At 37.1% G+C, this 18,714-nt stretch overlaps 2 protein-coding genes across 2 annotated transcripts in view; one reads left to right on the forward strand and one right to left on the reverse strand.

Annotated features, from left to right (window-relative positions):
- The window catches only part of LOC135707576 (uncharacterized), a 335,607-nt gene that overhangs the window by 265,464 nt on the left and 51,429 nt on the right, over positions 1–18,714 (reverse strand). The gene's annotated exons all lie outside the window — the stretch shown is intronic.
- Positions 13,863–18,714, forward strand: part of ADD1 (ADD domain-containing protein 1) — a 38,914-nt gene continuing 34,062 nt past the window's right edge. The window contains exon 1 of the mRNA XM_065229431.1: positions 13,863–14,345. Within this exon, the coding sequence (XP_065085503.1) occupies positions 14,318–14,345 (28 nt within the window). The 5' untranslated portion in view covers positions 13,863–14,317. The remainder of the gene's footprint in view (positions 14,346–18,714) is intronic.

Consider the following 18,714-nt stretch of genomic DNA (forward strand, 5'->3'; position numbering starts at 1 on the left):
AATAATTTATCTCATTTATCTTTAACTATTTACCATAAAACTATTATTTTCGATTGTTTTCAGCGAAACAAAATTCACATAAACATTAGCCAACAGCCGTGATGAGCTCGGAGAAGCTTTAAAATCAGAGGAAACCTAAATCTTCCGTCGGATACAAATGACGTGGCAAACGTGAGTTAGTGCAATAAATATTATTTGTTTGAAATTATTTTTTTTTGTGAATTCTACACAGGGATTCTTCCTGCTGGACGTGCAGGAGGAGGACGTGTAGGAGGAAGACTTGCAGGAGGAGGACGTGTAGGAGGAAGACTTGCAGGAGGATGACGTGCAGGAGGAGGAAGTGCAGGAGGACGACGCGCAGGAATAGGACGTAGAGACTAAAGGCGGCGATGTATACGCTAGACCCTCCGAGGCACCTTCGACCTCGCCTTCGACATACATCGCAGGACTCAAACCAAAAACGCCTTCACGCGGGAATATACAATCCACTGACGTCAGTGACGGTGTAAAATTTTCAGGAAAATAAATAATTTACCAGAGTCTGTATTGTTATTATTTTATTTATATTTTTAGCACATAAAATATATGAAATTGACACGTAAGCGTTATTATTTGTACCATGACTTTCATATGAATTAGACACATAATCTTTATGTTCTACCGAGAAATAAATGTTATAAACGTCACACATAAATTCTATTTACCAAAGCAAATTAAATTCATTTCTTATATGCCATTGAATGTATTGGTGGGAAACCAAATAGTTTATATGTTCTTCAAACATATTTTTTATTTGTGAAGTCTAATTGCAAAAAACTATGTGGTTTCACACATAAAAGGTATATGGAAATTCACCTCGGTGTATGATCTTGACTTTTTTACCTAGGGATAAGTACTTAAGAGGGTTAGATTTCGATAAGTTCTTTAGTGGGAATGACACTGATGAAGACTGCACATTGTAGTCGAAATACGTATCTGTCATGGATACCAAAATTAATTAAGTGGAATTAAATGGAAGATAAACCCATTTGCTGTTTTAAAATAATTGATTTTCGTTTCGTGTAGGTTTCAGAGAGCGAGCACTTAATCTAGCTCGGTAAAATCTCCAACAGCCGATTACCTCGGCAATAACTTTTGCTGATATCTTTGCAAAATATTTGTTTGTTAGCTGATATCTCAGCAAAATGTTATTTGTTAACTGAGTCTCGGCAACTGTTTTACTGAATCTCAGCTAAATAAATTGCAGAAATACTCGGCTGTTGGAATCTCGGCGAAAAAAATTAAGTGTGTGTGCCTTGTGTCTAATAAACGTCATATTCAGCATAACTATTCATTAGGGTTGATCAAATGTAATAAAATGCTCTTAAATCCTAGCTTCTACATGTTGGATAAAATAGAAGTTGCTACCTAAAATTAGTCATATTGGCCACAATTTAAGAGTCTGTAATCATAGGTGATAACAATACTTATTTTTACTAAAAAACCATATGAAAACGTATGGGGGAAAAATGTCCTGACATTTTTTTCCTATATAATTTTGTTGGACCAGCGATTCGGGAACTGGCCGGCATGGTCGTGATCTTAGACTTAAGTTTCACTAGGCAGTAGCTGCACTCACAATCAAGCACAAAACGAACAAGTCTTTCAATAGACCACAATAACTTATTACTTCAACTAAAAAATCGTACCGACTAGTTTGAAGAACCGATAGCTAATAATAATTTATTGCTAAAGCATAACAGCTGATGTTTCTTGCATGTATGGGTATGTGTGAACAGTGCACGAAACCTTAGGGATAGTTCACATTTGTCATGTCATAATATTCTCTTGAGATGGCTGCTACAGCTTAAGTTACTACCGTTACACAACAAATTTCTATGACATTTACCACCTCTGGCTGCAACAACGATGAAAGTTTGCATAGAAATCACTACGGGGGGGTAGGTTGGTTGGTTGATATATGTATATATTGATTCATATTTTTATGCTCAAAAGGTGGTGTATGATTTTGTGACAAGCAATCAGGCATGGAAAATCATTTACATTCATTTCATGCATTCATTTACATTCATTTGCCTCTAACTTTTTTCATCAACAGCATTACACAAAATGATGTATGTATAGAACTTTAGTAGGTTTTGTTATTAGCTATAACTTTTGTCCATAACTCAAATCTGTATCTCTTATACATCATGAATTAGAGCGGGCAGAAGTCGTTACTGTTTTTCAGTGAATGTAAAATACATTCACTGAAAAACAGTAGTGGATTCTGTTTGCTCTGTTTCGTCATGCATAAGAGATACGGATTTGAGTTCTTGTAGCTAATAACAAAACCTACAAAAGCTCCATACATTAATTTGCAGAATTCTGTTGATAAAAAAAGTTAGGGGCAAATGAATGTAAATGAATGCACAAAATGAATGCAAATGATTTTCCATGCCTGCAAGCAATGCATTAGGTATGCAGAGGAAAAACGTGACGAAAGAGGGGAGGGGGAGTATATTTACCTCAATCAAAGTAGGCTCAACATTCATTAGGCGAATGTGGACACTACACACTAAATTTAAATCGCTGAAAGTCAGCAAAATAATGCTGCTGAATTTTCCAGCAATTCCAAATTCTGTCAAAATGCCAACATTTTACTGAAAATCAGCAAAGATTTCAGCAATATTTCTTATTTGATTTTTTCACCAATAAAAAAAATATCACATTTGGAATCATTTTGCTGAATCCTGATGAATGAGTGCGTCTTACACGCTAACTTCAGCTTACTCACCGGGTGACTCAATCGTACTCACTTTCGTCCGATGTATCGAGTTGTCAAAAGCTGAGAAAACGAGAAATGTCAAACTGAGTAAAAGCCACTCAGTCAGCAAAATCCTGGTCTTAGAAAAAATGTCAACCATGTTGGAGGAAACTTCCTAGGAAAAGTTACTGAAAACCGGCTGAAATGCCTTCAGGTAAGAAGGAATTGCTTAGGGAAACGGTGTTGAAGCATTTTCTGCTCCGGTAGAATGAATCCGGAGCAGGAAATTTCCATTTCCTTAAATAAAAATCAAAACAAAAACACTCCCCGCAGCTGAAAATATCGCTGAGTGGATTTGACTCAGTCTACGTGAGAACGTAGTTTACTCAAAAGTGGGTCAACATAAGACTACTCAATTTTGAGTAGCCCTACTTGCCGCATTCGACTCAATTCTGAGTTCACCAGAATAAGCTAGTAGTGCAATACCTTATAAAGAGAGAGATAGAAGGATTAGTAATTTCCATTTAATTCCACTAACTTTTTTGCTTTATCCTTGGCAGATACGCGTATTTCGTCTACAATGTGCAGACTTCTTCAGTGTACTAATACTCGACTAAAGAAAACATCGCAACTTACCGAATATGGGAAATGGCTCTAATGTTGCCCTATGGATCAAAGATTGGGCCCATCGCTAAAAATCTGCTATTTATCAATTTTATCTAGATGAACGCGTCATTGGGATGGTACAAATGTATATTTTTGGTCGCTATTGAAAATTTAGTCAATTGCTGAATTTATGTATGGGCCCAAATTAGGGACACTTAGGCCGACATAACATCCATTTCCCTTATATATTAACCTAGGTACATTTTAACTTAGTAGCTAGGTAAACTTAAATCTAATCTCCTGTAGAAGCAGGTCAGGCAGTTTTGGTCACGAACTGCTCTTTTGCCAATAACTTTGCACAAAGTTGACGAAACATAGTTCTTTTTGTAGCGGTCGATAGAATAGAGTTTAAGCTTGAAAGATACGTAAAAAAAGAGTAGATTTTAATTTTAGTAATAAACTGAATTTGTTAAATGAAGTGAGAAATGCTCGCTGCACATCTCTGACTTTTAGTGTAAAAATTCATTTAAGGTTTACCTACTCTTTGCATGTCTATAGTAAACTATGATCCTAATCTATCAATTACTTCAAAGAAAAACAAATTTCAACAACTGAGTGAAAAGTTATTAACAAATGAGCAGTTGTTCCAACAATCAATACGAAACTAACGATTTTAAATTGGCTCACCACTTTAGTAGCCTATTGGTCCCAAGCAAACGATTAACGTACCCTATTCTAGTTGAAATTCTAGTACTACACTATGTTTGTTTTGATTCGCTATGAAAGTTTAACAGATAACATCAGGGGTGTGTGGATTCATGCAGAACATGCAGGGGTGAGTGAAATAGCTTGGGACTGCTTGGGACCGTTGTTCTGGTACTGAGTGAGCCAAAAATAATATTGATTTTCTTCGGGACCCAGTGGTCTTAGAGTTACCTCTATGGTTGTTCCCTGTTGAGTAAAGTTGAATTCCGTTGTTTTTTTATCTCGAGGCTTTCTGCAACATTTAATTTCCATGGTGTAGATACGGTTCGTAAAATCGCGATGTCCTCCGTCAATATTTGAGAGTTTGAAATCATATGTTAGGCCTCTTGCTTTTGCTTTATTAACCTCCGTTAATTGCTCCGTTCTTTAAATCTAGTTACGAAGGTTTTCTTGGTTTGTCCTACATATACTTTGCTACAATGCTTTACCTAACATTAACTTGATCTTTAGTGGATCTTAACAATGATTTTAACTGATTATGCATACTAAATCTAGTCCGAACTGTGATCTTAACTTGCAAGTAATATCTTGATCAAATGGAACGGACACTCGTTTCATGGGTTCCGTGATTTGTTTTCCGTCGATCTTATTTTCCATGCTGAGCACCAATACTACCGACACCAGGGAAGCAGCTCCCTCACCTGGATCCTACCTATCAACCCATGAACTCATGAACCGGGGACCAACGGCTTTACTTCCCTTCCGAATGAAGGCGTGATCAGAGATGTTATGCTTCAGAACATCCCGGTGGCGCTGATTGGGATTGAACCCAGGCCTGCTGGGGTGAGAGGTAATCACGCTTACCACTACACCACTGGCGCTGCCATTGTGGTCTCCTTGTATCCGTTGAATCTCGCTGTTTCGAAGATGTACTGCGATTCCTTTACCTTTCCTGTTTCGCTGAGTGGAAGAGTCTGCATCCGATGAATCATGTGATGGAAGGCGATCATTTTTTACTGAAACGAATGGTTGGAAGTATAGTGACTATATTCATAGTTTGGCGGACAGAAAATCCGACAAACTGGCAGCTTTGATTTTTAGTATAAAAATTGGCATCCCGTGAAAATGCTCAAGCCTTTACAGAACGTTTTCGTTTAACTCAACATAAACATATTTTATCTGCGCACTATCAATATCAATGCCTACAATTGTACATGGGATTCTCAATGGAATAGGAGGAAATGTTTTGAAAGTATTTCGATCAACTCACACTTTTCAACGCATACCTGCAATTAATTTTCTAAGGCTGTGAACCATTCGCCGAGTTAAATTGGAGTCGTCGTTAAAAGTGACATTTCGAAAGTTATTTCTTATGTTCGAAAATCCCTGTGTTACTGATCGATCGGTTTTCGAGCACTGTTGTCAAAATTTAACTTCTTGTCTGTCAGAAATAACCACGCTCGGATAGTAGGGTTAATCGATAACTTTCCATCTGTCAAATTTTAACCAAAAGTTAAAAAATCCACCAAATGGTTCAGAGCCTAAATCGCCATTCCAATTGTTAAATAAAAAATAAACTATTTAAAAGTGGGGTCACTACCCCATTCCTGGCCTATTAAGCACCTGACCTTCTGGTCTTAGAGTAACCTCTATGGTAGAGGTAGAACCATAGAGGTAACTCTACGCCTAGAAGGTCCCGAAATAACGTGCTCAACTTTTTGACTCAGCTCTGGTACTCTCTTCGGTCCCAAGCTAATCGATTCATCCCTCGAAACATAGGAAAATTCACTAACCCCTCATTTTATCTATTAAACTTTCATAACGAATCAAAACAAACATTGTGTAGTACTAGAATTTCGACTAGAATGGGGAACGTTAATCGTTTGCTTGGGGCCAATTGGCTAGTCAAGTAGTGAGCCAATTTAAAATTGTTAGTTTCGTATTGATTGTTGGTAGAACTGGCAGTTTATTATCATATGAATTTCTTCTTTGTTTATGTTTACATTCAGCACCATTAACACCAGATCACTCACACACTATAGATTTCTAGCTGTCAGTTCAACCACAAACGAAGTGACAGACGGAGTGGCTCGAAAACTTTGGTGACGCACCTGCTAATGCAATTTTTCAGTGTACCACATGGCAACACCACTACTACCATAGAGGTAACTCTAAGACCACTGGGTCCCGAAGAAAACCATTATTATTTTTGGCTCACTCAGTACCAGAACAACGGTCCCAAGCAGTCCCAAGCTATTTCACTCACCCCTGCATGTTCTGCATGAATCCACACACCCCTGATGTTATCTGTCAAACTTTCATAGCGAATCAAAACAAACATAGTGTAGTAATAGAATTTCAACTAGAATAGGGTACGTTAATCGTTTGCTTGGGACCAATAGGCTACTAAAGTGGTGAGCCAATTTAAAATCGTTAGTTTCGTATTGATTGTTGCTACTACTGGATTGTGCCACATGGCAACACTACTAATGGATTGTACCACATGGCAACACTAAATGTACTAGAATGTTTTGGTTCTATCTTCTTCACTCTACACTAAACTGAAATGCATAAAAAAATGATAAAATGATACACTCTTTGCACACTGTCAAAGATCTTATTGCACATAAAATCAACTATGTTCAAATCAAAACAAAAATACCAGCCCATCTGGTGGCTGATGGTACAAGCTTATAAGAAAATTCTATTACAGCGAACCATATTATTTTAATTGATTTCTTCGCCAGTTAGTCGTCTGTCACTTCGTTTGTGGTTCAACTGAGAAACGCCTGTTGGATCACCTTATGTTCGGGTATTTTTTGCGATTAAAAAAATATACCGAACAGGGAAGCTGTGAGTATGTGTGTAGTGCGCACGGCTTGCACTAAAAGGAAGAGAAGACAATACGGGGGCGAAAATGACCTACTTTTCTGTCAAACGCGAGCCAGCTCGTGATTGACCGATTCGAAGTGCGTAAGATAGAGATAGAGATAGAAATAGATATAGATTGAGATAAAAGAGTAAGAAGCCAGTTGTCTCCTCTTCCTCTTAGGGCTTGTATACCCTATAGAGATTGCTGACGTTTCTCGTACGCACACTACGTCACGTATACGTATACGCAACATGTTTTCATCAGGAAAAAAAAAACTTCATAGCAGAAAATTTTCCCGATGAAAACAAAACACTGACGCAATCATACCAACAATCAATACGAAACTAACGATTTTAAATTGGCTCACCACTTTAGTAGCCTATTGGTCCCAAGCAAACGATTAACGTACCCTATTCTAGTCGAAATTCTAGTACTACGCAATGTTTGTTTTGATTTGCTATGAAAGTTTGACAGATAAAATGAGGGGTTATTGGTTTTTCCTATGTTTCGAGGGGTGATTCGACAAGCTTGGGACCGAAGATAGTACCAGAGGTGAGCCAAAAAGTTGAGCACGTTTCTTTGGGACCTACTTGTCTTAGAGTTACCTCTATGATCATACCATAGAGGTAACCGAGAAGGTAACTATCTTCGGTACCAATTGGCTACCAAGCTAATCGATTCACCCATCGAAACAAAGAAAAATCCAATAACCCCTCATTTTATCTGTCAACCTTTCATAGCGAATCAAAACAAACATAGTGTAGTACTAGAATTTCTACTAGAATGTGGTACGTTCATCGATTTGCTTGGGACCAATAGGCTAGTCAAGTAGTGAGCCAATTTAAAATCGTTAGTTTCGTATTGATTGTTGATCATACTTTAGTAATCTCTATAGAGATTAGTGACGTTTACCGCATGCACACTAACGGGGGTCTATCGCCGTGTAAAGTTGTTTATTATTTTCCTCTGGCTAACCTCAAAATGTATGTAATTCGATCAGTCATAATGAGATTGACAGCGGTATTTTCCTCGAATTTTCACTACCACAGTTCCACACAGCGTCCCAATACAACCAGGCGTGAAAATCTTTATAGGCTATAGCCTACGGCACACACACACAGTTAGCTTCTCCACCTTGTGCTTGGAATCTCTCGCTTTGTCTTGTGCCTTCTTCAAACCTGCACTCGAGCCCGAGCTCCAGTCAGACATCGAGGGGCTCAATAAACTTTCTTATGAAGCTTTAGTAGGTTAATCAGTAAATCAATCACTACAATATTGCTCCATATTCTAACGTGAATTCTAAATTATGTTTTATATAACTAAATAACTATTCATTATTCACGAAATTGTATAAAGCGGATGCATTTTTTTCAAGCAATTAATTTATAAACTGCTTCAGTAGTGGCGGGAACAACATACCATACATAAACTTGTACGCAACATTGCCTTCAAGAGGAAAACGAGAACCAAGTTGCACCGTAATTTATTTACAATCACTTCTTATCGATCGTCACATAGAAGATATCAGTGATGAATTATGAAATGGGAAATAGATTATTAAGTCAAATGAAAAACAAATGGTAAGTGGACTGTGTCTATCCCAAAGCCTAACCTCACTTCCCTGCACTTATTCCTTATCAACGAATATTGACCTTGACCGTTCTTGAGAGTTCGTTTTGATTCCCTTGTTGCTAAATATTTCATTTATCCTCAAGAAACATGTATAGTTCTATCATTTGCGTTGTCGTTCGTTTATGTTTTTTTTTAATTAGGGATGCTATAGCATCCCTAATTGAAAAACATTACAAATCGCTGTCAAACTCACTTGGATAGATCTAATTTCATACATTTTTTAGGTTAGCCAGAGGAAAGTAATAAACAACTTTACACGACGATGCACCCACTAGTGTGTGTGTGCGCGCTAAATGTCACTAATATCTATGGGTTTCGTTTTGAGTAAAGAGACTGAATTGGGTAAAGAGACGACAGCTTATCCATTTGACAGGTCTTCTGCTCGATTGGAATAACTTTTCGTGTGGTGACTTTGACAGATAATCGATTAATCAATTTTGATATGTCGTCTCTTTATAAATTCAGCCTCTTTAGTTTTGAGTATGGTTGTGATCTCAAGGGAAACATGTCAGGCACCATCTGAAAGACCAAACATTACTCTACAGGTAGTTAGTTTGTGTAGGTGTGTTGTCATTCGTGGGAAATCGACGATCCAATTAATTGTATACGTTTCTAGTTGGTCCCTTCTGACTTGCTTCCCGCATAAACGCGAACCATCACATGACCTTACCGATAATGGTTATAAATTGTTTATAATCCCTGCTAAACTTCAACTGAAATGGTTATGGAACTTTACATGAACGTTTGTGTGATAAAGTTTTAACCTTATGTATTATGGTTTTTTGGAAGCGGACCTTACAAATAATGGGTTGTTAAGAACCATTACCATTCCAAATTCTTGTTTTCTCCATACATTTTTGGAAAGAGAACTATATTAGAACGTTTTTACTTATGGTTTGAGAACATTAATGGTTATGGTTATGGTAGTCAGTAAGGTCCATTAATGGTTTTGTATTATCGCTCAACTTTACGTGAAATATATCGTGAATTGGTAATCAGTAATTTACAGGCAACCAATTCGCGATATATTCCACATAAAGTTGATCGATGTTACAAAACCATTCATGGACCTTACTGGTTACCATAACCATTACCATTAATGTTCTCAAACCATAAATTAAAAGGTTTTAGTATAGTTTTCTTTCCGAAAATGTATGGAGAAAACAAGAATTTTGAATGGTAATGGTTCTTAACAATCCATTATTTGTAAAGTCCACTTCCAAAAAACTATAATACTTAAGGTTAAAACTTTATCATTAAACGTTCATGTAAAGTTCCATAACCATTTCAGTTGAAGTTTAGCAGGGATTATAAACAATTTATAACCATTATCGGTAAGGTCAATTTATGGTTCGCGTTTATGCGGGTTTCCCTGAACTGTATAAAATAAATCCATCCTCAGTATTCTCCATTCACTCTATTCAAAGTGGAATAGATCATTGATCATTGCATAAACTTTGACAGTTCTGACGGGTTTGTTTTAGATCCCATTCGTTGCCATCTCTATACGTGAAGTCCAATTGGGTTGATTAATTTCATAAAACATACCGGTTTTTATACAATCATCTGAAAGAGCTTCGTTTTCTAAACCCAACGATATTTGCATCGATCCCACTCATCTTGATTTTTAAATAAAGATTTATTTTTTTTCATTTTTTGAGACTGAATCTATTAGTTGACATTTCTCTCTCATACCAAGTCCCAGTGAGGGGCGCTAAGATGATGGCTTGCGCTAATGCAATCGCACTTATTTAAAATAGTTCTTCCAGTGTACCAAAATTTAAGGAATTAAAAAAAAAAAATAAAAATGTAATGAGAATTTGTAATATTTGTTGTTAAGATAATTCAACAAAATCACTGATATAATTATTTACCACCGCTGTTAATTTGCTTTCTCGCTAGAAGTCATTTCAAATTGATGCAGAATTTCACTGTTGCCAAGTAAAAGGGAAGGTAACCTTTCGAAAACCGTGATGCGAGTTACACTGTTTTTATCTTGACTCTAGATTTTCTTAAGTTTCGAGGGATGCTACAATTACTTTGGGCCCGAAGGTCTGGTTTATGGTGGTATATACATGGTGATACAACTTTGGACGGGGAGATCGCGGCGGAGAGTGCGGTTTTAGAGCAAGTTGTAAACAAACTCGGTCGCTGTCCCATACAAAAATTTGACACATTAGAACACTTATAGACTTCTCTGACGTTTGTGAATTGCACAAGTATTAGTGCAGAACTTTGGGTAAATTCAAAGGTTTTCTTGCACTAATACTTATAATTTACACAAAGTTCCACACTAATACTTGTGCATTTCACTAACGTCAGAGAAGTATGTATGTAGTCACCTTGGTCTGGTTCTTTCTGAGCCAAAAGAATGATCATTTTTCTTCGTAACCCTCTGGTCTTAGTGTTAGTCGAGGAGTAAGTCTATAGTTAAAGCACAGACAAACAGACATAACACTGGCAATTTGTTCATCGAACACGCATTTATCGGTCAATTTAAATGTTTTTAGTTGGTAGTTCCACCGAGGGGGACGACTCTATCTACGATGCAGAAAATATTGTGCTATGCTGTGGCTAGCTGCGCGCCCGCTGAGTAGATAGAAAGAAGATTGATGACGATTCTAAAGATTTCCTGCAAAAAGATGATGCTCGATGCAAGTAGATGCAACAAATGAAAGAAGATTTTTCGAAGATTGATTCACTAGTGTGAGATTTGTTGAGCATCTTAACTTGAGATTTAGATGTGTCGCCCCCCTCGAGTTCCACCAACAATCAATACGAAACTAACGATTTAAAATTGGCTCACTACTTGACTAGCCTATTGGTCCCAAGCAAACGATTAACGTACCCCATTCTAGTCGAAATTCTAGTACTACTCAATGTTTGTTTTGATTTGCTATGAAAGTTTGACAGATAAAATGAGGGGTTATTGGTTTTTCCTATGTTTCGAGGGGTGAATCGTTTAGCTTGGGACCGAAGAGAGTACCAGAGCTGAGCCAAAAAGATGAGCACGCTTCTGCGGTACCTTCTGGTCTTAGAGATACCTCTATGGTTCCACCACCTGTGGCGCGCATAGTCAATAACCCTTGCGTTTGACGTTTACACACTACCGCCATCTGCTCAGGGTACTACCCGTCACAGTATACTCAACAGATGGCGATAGCGACGATGTTTTACATTGAAAATATTCAATGTGTTTTGTCTGTTTGTCTGTGGTTATAGCTCCCTGATGTATGGGCAGTCCTATATGATGTCATTTTTTGCATATAAATGAACCGATCCCCATCCTCACCTCTGTGTCACGCTCTCCTCTCAAAGACTTCCGAACTTTCTGTAGTTTTAAACGTTATAAATTACAATTACAAATTATTGAAGTCTTGTATTCCATCATTACCATATTACCAAGATTGTTAAGAGCTGAGCACAATGCATCCGGATTCGAACGTATTAAATTCGGATGCATTGTGAGCCGTTCTTATCATTGTAGTAAAGCTGTCACTTTGCTGCATCGTTTCAAACCGCACTGCATTTTCAAACTTTTCATTACACTTTCTGAGTTCTGAAACTAGTTTTGAAATTTGTCTAATTTATGGCTTGTTCCGACTGCAGAGTTATAAAAACCGGTGGAAACTAACGATTTTAAATAGGCCACTGCTTGACGACTAGCCTATTGGTTCCAAGCAAATCGTTTAACGTACCCCATTCTAGTCGAAATTCTAGAACAAAACTATGTTTGTTTTGATTAGCTATGAAAGTTTGACAGATAAAATGAGGGTGTTTGTGCAACGTCATCTACATGTACAACTACCCTACCCACTACTATTCAAACGAACACAAATTAACAATATACGTTGATTTTTCTAGGGGGTGCATCGATTAGCATGGGACGGATGAGAGTACCAGCACAAACGTGAACTGTGCTGAGCCAAAAAGTTGAGCACGTTTCTTCGGGACCTTCTAGTCTTAGAGTTACCTCTATGGTTATAACATGTCATAATAATGAAAAATATCATCAAGATATGCTTATAACATGTTATAACCAAAGACGAACAGCTCAATCTGGCCAGTGTTAGGAATTTACTAGATCCTTCCCACACAGGTTTCGTACCGTACAAGGACTCAATGTATCCTAATTAGTTACTTCACTTAACTGTTTCTGCCTCCCCCTAATAAACAAATACCATAAACGAACGGTAATGGGCCGTATGAATAAAAAGAGTTTACTTTACTTTCCCGTGCATTTCTTACGGGAAAAGTAAAGGAAACGCTTTTATTCATACGACCTAATGATAGAACTATCCCACAAATGGTTTAGATGATACTCCGAACACGTCGTTAAGCTCATTTTTATGGTAATTTTTATTAGTGCCCTCTTGCATGTTTCATCAGCTGTTTCAATAAAAAAAAAATGTACAACTTTTTTCACTGAAATCGTTGCACAAGTTGAAAATACTTTTACGCGCCCCTCGGTGATTGTTTACTAATGGACTTCCCAGTACAAATTTTAGTATCTATGTTCACAAATTTAGGCACAAATGAGATTGTTCTAGTGCATTGTAGCTTGGATGATGAAGGCAAGAATTTTACAAAAATTGCATGAGCAAAAAACAATTCTAGCTTTTATGTTTACAAAGGGCACTTGGTTTGGTACCGAATTGTTCAGAATAGTACAAAGATAGACAATCTTCTGCTTTGTCCAGTAAATGTTACAAAATGTACACATTTTTCTAGACATTCCCCTCTGTTTTCAGGTTGTATGATGAATCATCACCGAACTCTGTAGATTTGTATGTAAAAATACAGTATTTAAGGTTATATTTCCCGAGCACATGCGATTACTTTTCTCAACCTCACGATTTTGACCTCAAATATCTCCCGAACGACAGCGAATTTTTCTACGAATCCAACGGCAAAATAAAGATCAAGAGTTAGCAATGCAGGTTTCCCCAACTCCATATCTAACTATTGAAACAATCGGGAGTAATTACCGAAAAACCTTATTTTTGACAGTTGCCACCAGTGCGCTGGCGTCATGGTGCCTTTGCTACGTCAATAAGCCGAGGCATAAACAACAAAATGGCGCCAAGCTCGTCACGGATGTCAAGGGCAGAGACGCAGTCGTGCACCAACACAGTAGCATGAATACGTAGCACACAAGTGTGTGCTGTCTCACTCGGACAACGTTTGTGAAGATCTTCCGTCGCATTCTCGCTGAGCCTGATTGGTCGACCGATGCTTACGCCACCTAGTTTACTGACAGAGGTAACGGTGTGTTGGTGCGCTCATTTACCATGATGCGGGACTTGCCTGTCGGAAAATTTTCACCGCTCGGTCAAATCTATCGCAGTGTTTGGACGCGTCGGTCGTACGTTCGATGCTCTCGCTGGGTGAAGAGTTTTTTTTTCTCAAGCTGTGCAGCAGTGCCAGACAGCAGAAAATTTCTACTATATCGACGCCATATTGGAAGTGCACACAGGCAGTGGTAGGACAGCACTTGGATCTATTATTGCCGTTCGTTGCGGTCCGTGTGTGCGAAATTAGGAGTAATTAGGGAGCATCAAAGAAGGCGATGCAAGTGCAAGTGAACCGGCTGAGGTTGAAGTGTCAAAAAGTTGATCCATAATTGATTGGTCTTAGAGGGACAATTTTGATTTCGCGAAGTGAGTAGTGGTGGAGGAAACTTTTTCAATAGTGACAAGTGAGGTGAAGTTGAGTTCGATCGTAGATTGCCACTGCTAGGAAAAACGCCAACAACCATGTCAGACGAGTTCTACGATGAAGACGGTGAGTGTTTTTTTTTGTTGTGGTGCTCTTTGCGTGATGTTTGTGGGATTATCATTTTTTTTTTTATCCAGCCGGCATTTCACAAAAGGTCTCCCGCCAAATTGAAGATTTGTTAATAGTATTTTTATTTTATTACCGTACAATTATGACATTGACCAATACCGATAGTTGTTAGATTTGATTAGCATAATTCCATGCCTTCTGGGATGGGAGACTATCAAAAGTTGTGGTCTTTTTACAGTTATCAAGTGAAAGTCAGCAAAAAAAAAAAAAACAGAATGCCTTGCGTGTGAGGTGTAAAAATAGGGTACGGGTACACATGGGCAGACAGGTACCAGTCGTCGGAGTTTTTTGTTGTTTTTATTTTATCGAAGGAAAGGAACTGAGTAGAACCGAACTGGCAGAGTGCTATTTAGCAAATAATAATTTGACTGAAATGTAATTTAGAATTATGATATCTAAAATAATGAATTTGGTTTAATTGAATGCAAAACAATGCCAGTGGATCGATTTTCTTAAACGATTTTCTTTTTTTTTTTTTTTATTAAAACAGTTGTGGGGGAGCTATGGGCAAGACGAACGGTTTATTGTTTGACGACTCAACTATTGATTTTTTTTTTTCCAATCTTGTCGTTCATGATTTTTGATGCATTTCAGACTACACAAGGTACACAACTTGTTACGGGAGCTGTCAAGTATGAAAATATAAACAAAACAAACAAAAACGTGCTCTCGCGGCGATGTGATGCAAATTTGTATGTGAAAATTCTTAAACTGTACAGCACCAAAACAGTAAAATTGTTCACTTCAAAATTATTTGTTGATATTAGTAATTACATTTTGTTTTTTACGCAGCCGTGTAGAGACGTTCCCTTAACTAGTTTACCATCGGGATAAGATGGACAATGGCTAGGGGCATCCCACTCTAAACTTTATATTTCTCGCGTTATACTCAGAAAGTTTTTACAAATACCTAAGATACCCGGAAATACTTAAAAATACTTAACCTATATTTTGCATTAGGTTGTTACCACCGTTGCTAAACACATTTTAGTTGTTTATTTATCGGATGTCGTCAAGGATTTTGTGTGAATATTTGAAAACTGCAGTATTAATATTTTAAGCTTTAACAGCTATTTTAAATGTTTCTTTTTGTTTTGTAGGCATCAAGATATGGTCTTGGAATAAGAGAAGATCATTGCAAAAATGATTCACCTATAAATTAATGTCGTCAACGGTGGAAAAAAACTGCCGCTGATTATTTCTCCAATGTAGAAAGCGATTCCATCATTTTCGCATTAAACCTGCACTATTAATTATGTCACACTTTGATGCGCATTTAGGATGATTCGTTCGACATGTTACAGCAAGAAGTCAGATTGACAATCATGGAACCTTTCCCTTCGTTGTTTGTTTGGTTTTATCGATCGTTGCATTATAAGCTTAAGTACTTTTCGACCGTTATAATTAGGCCATGTAACACTAACTTAAGACTCTTAGGGCTATCGAATCTGAACAAGAAGTTGTGAAAGTTTTCCAAACCATTCGCATTGTACTTGTTGCCGAGCTTGTGGCATCTGTTTCATCTTGTAGCTTCCCACCGAACGTGTTTATTCTGCCGTAAAGTGCCTGTTTTGAAAATTTCAAAAATAAATTGAAATATAATTTGAATTGAATTGAACATGATGGTAGGTATTAGGCACTTGTGCATGGTAAAAATATAAATTAAGATAAAACTGTAAAACACTTCAACATTTTGGCGAAATGCGCAGAATTAGGTCCTGCGCAGAATTATGGCGCACATAGTAAACATGTTGTAAATATGAACTACATTTTCGGATTTGGAACCGTCAATTCTCATCTGTTAAACCATTATTAGAGCTGGACATGATTGATAAGCCATATCTGCTATGTGTTGAAGTAGAATTCGTTTTTTCATTGATTCTATTAACTAACAGCAACGATTGTAAAACTTAAATTTAATCAATTTATTTCAACACATGACATGTGAATAAATAAGTATCGAGTATTCAAACTTTTGAATAAAAAAAAAACCAATCAACTTCTTTAACATGTCACGTTCTGGAAAGATCGAACAGTATAAGTTATAAATTGGTGGCGCAAGTGGGTAATTGTTGTCTACCCACTAAAATTTATTAAACTGGATTTTTGTTTCGTAATGGGTTGGGCATTTACCCACTTGTCCCACCACTTTTCATTTACCCCAATGTACCTTTCATTTTTAACTACCGCTTCGATTCAACCGGGATAATCTATTTGCCACTACGGATCAGAATGATAGCGATGCAAGTGTTTTTGAAATCCTCAATCACCAGCACCTTGTCGTTGGTGGTTCCAATTACTTAAACTGGGAAATTTATGTTCAAATGAAAACATCGACTGCAAAATGTCAATTAAACTACTTCACCAGTCTAAAGTATCACTGTTTTCCAACCCGAAAAGCGTAATGCAATCAGCACAATTTCCTACTGTAAAAGGTTCGTTTCATCGTCGTAGTTCGACAGGAAATGCGCAGCGTAACCCTGATATCGTTGACTTGCATAGGTATAGCCAAGATTTTTTTTTTCTTCTCCATACCTTATTCCTTGTTCCTTATTTTCTTAGGAATCTGGAACAGCTCTGTAAAGGAGTCCAAATTCATGATAGCGCACTGGAAAGTCTGCTCGAAACTAGAGAGGTTCTAGAACCTCTCTGCTCTAAAGCATCAGTAATTTGAATAACACGATTTTTTACACTATTAGATAAGCATAATTGAAATACATATACCAATTATCATGATTTTATTGCAATTAAAATAGAATAAAACAGGAATTAATTTCATTTCATAAGTGACGAAAACTATAAAATTGACGGGGCTTACAACAACAACCAACGACACTAGCAACCGGTAACTACGATGGAAATTATTCAAGTTTAAAATACTTAAAAATATTTAAGAATACCTATGAGAGATTTAAACGTATTTAATGTATACTAGTACTAAAGTTTAGAGTGGGATACCCCTAGGACAATGGCAATAATTCAGTGCCAACATTTCAAAGGGGCGTAGTTGCATTTGTAAACAATGGCTTTAGCCGTCAATTTCTCGCAAATAAAAGCTCACTCATGAAAATTAATTACACCAACAGGTATAAGAATGTTTCCTCTACCAGCTAGCATTGTTAATTTGGAGAAGTGAGCTTTTATTTACGCTAAAGCCATTGTTTACAAAAGCAATTACGCCTCTTTGAAATGTTGGCACTGAATTCATAAGAAAAAGATTTCAAGCTTCGGATTTATTTAATATTGTAGATGTTTTGAATATATATGAGCACCGTCACCGCTAATTATCTAGTTCTTCAATGCTCATGTGACTTTATGTATCACATGGTGAGTACCTCCTTCCTAGGGCCCGTCTCGAATGAACTAAATTCTCCTCTTGTAGGGGAACAGTTTAAAGAGACGTTAATAGACGTATCCTTCCTCGGGATTCATATTCAGATGTGGGAAATGCGCTCTTGAGTCCTCATTATGGCCTACAATAATCACAGAATCAGTTCAATTGCTTTATAATAGAAATATTGAATATCAAAATCTGTCTGTCTTAGCACCTGTCCGTTGCACCCGAACCAAAACAAAAAAAGTTGTGCATCTTTTGATAATTTTAGATTTTCAAAACAAAAGCGTTATTTATTGAGATTTAATAAAAGTTTGTATACTTTTTTTTTTTATTAAAGAGATTTTTAGCCATAGGCTAGTTCATCTCTTACAAAAGTTTGTATACGTAGTTTTTTAGGCATGAGTTTATCCTGCAGAATTCTGATATTACCAGCAAAATACGGTATTTATTGGCGATATAACAATAACAATTCCTCTTCTACACACGATTCCGGCTTACTTTGTTGTTTCAGGTGGTTGAAAAAAGCCGAAAACGTTATTTTGGGTCATGTTTAAATTCAAATCAGATTCAAAAGGCAGAGGGTCTTCTAGTTCCGCTGATTTGTATCAATTGGAACCAATCTTGTTTTGTTTGTTTACGTTTCGAGAGTTGTTGAACAGGTAGTTTGAGGTTAGGGTGACGCCACTGGTTAACATGCCCTTTAACCTTCTGCAAATTTCGATGTCATTAAAAAAAACTTAATTGGAATTCTTGGGTTTGAAAACAACTTTAAAACTTCCAGGTACAGGTATTCGTATTGAGCTCGCCAAGCAAAATTTCATGAATACTAATGCAGCGTGTAAATTCGTACGATTGTGACAGATCTTACAGCAATACATATGCAGTTTTTATACAATACATATGCCGTGACATATTCCACCCGATAAGGCTATTCTACATATTTTTCTTCTTTGAATAATAATTTTGATT

This window comes from Ochlerotatus camptorhynchus, unplaced genomic scaffold (genome assembly GCF_037179485.1).
Source record: "Ochlerotatus camptorhynchus isolate MF236.1 unplaced genomic scaffold, CSIRO-AGI_Acam_v1.1 ptg000314l, whole genome shotgun sequence".
In the NCBI taxonomy this organism is placed as follows: Eukaryota; Metazoa; Arthropoda; class Insecta; order Diptera; family Culicidae; genus Ochlerotatus; species Ochlerotatus camptorhynchus.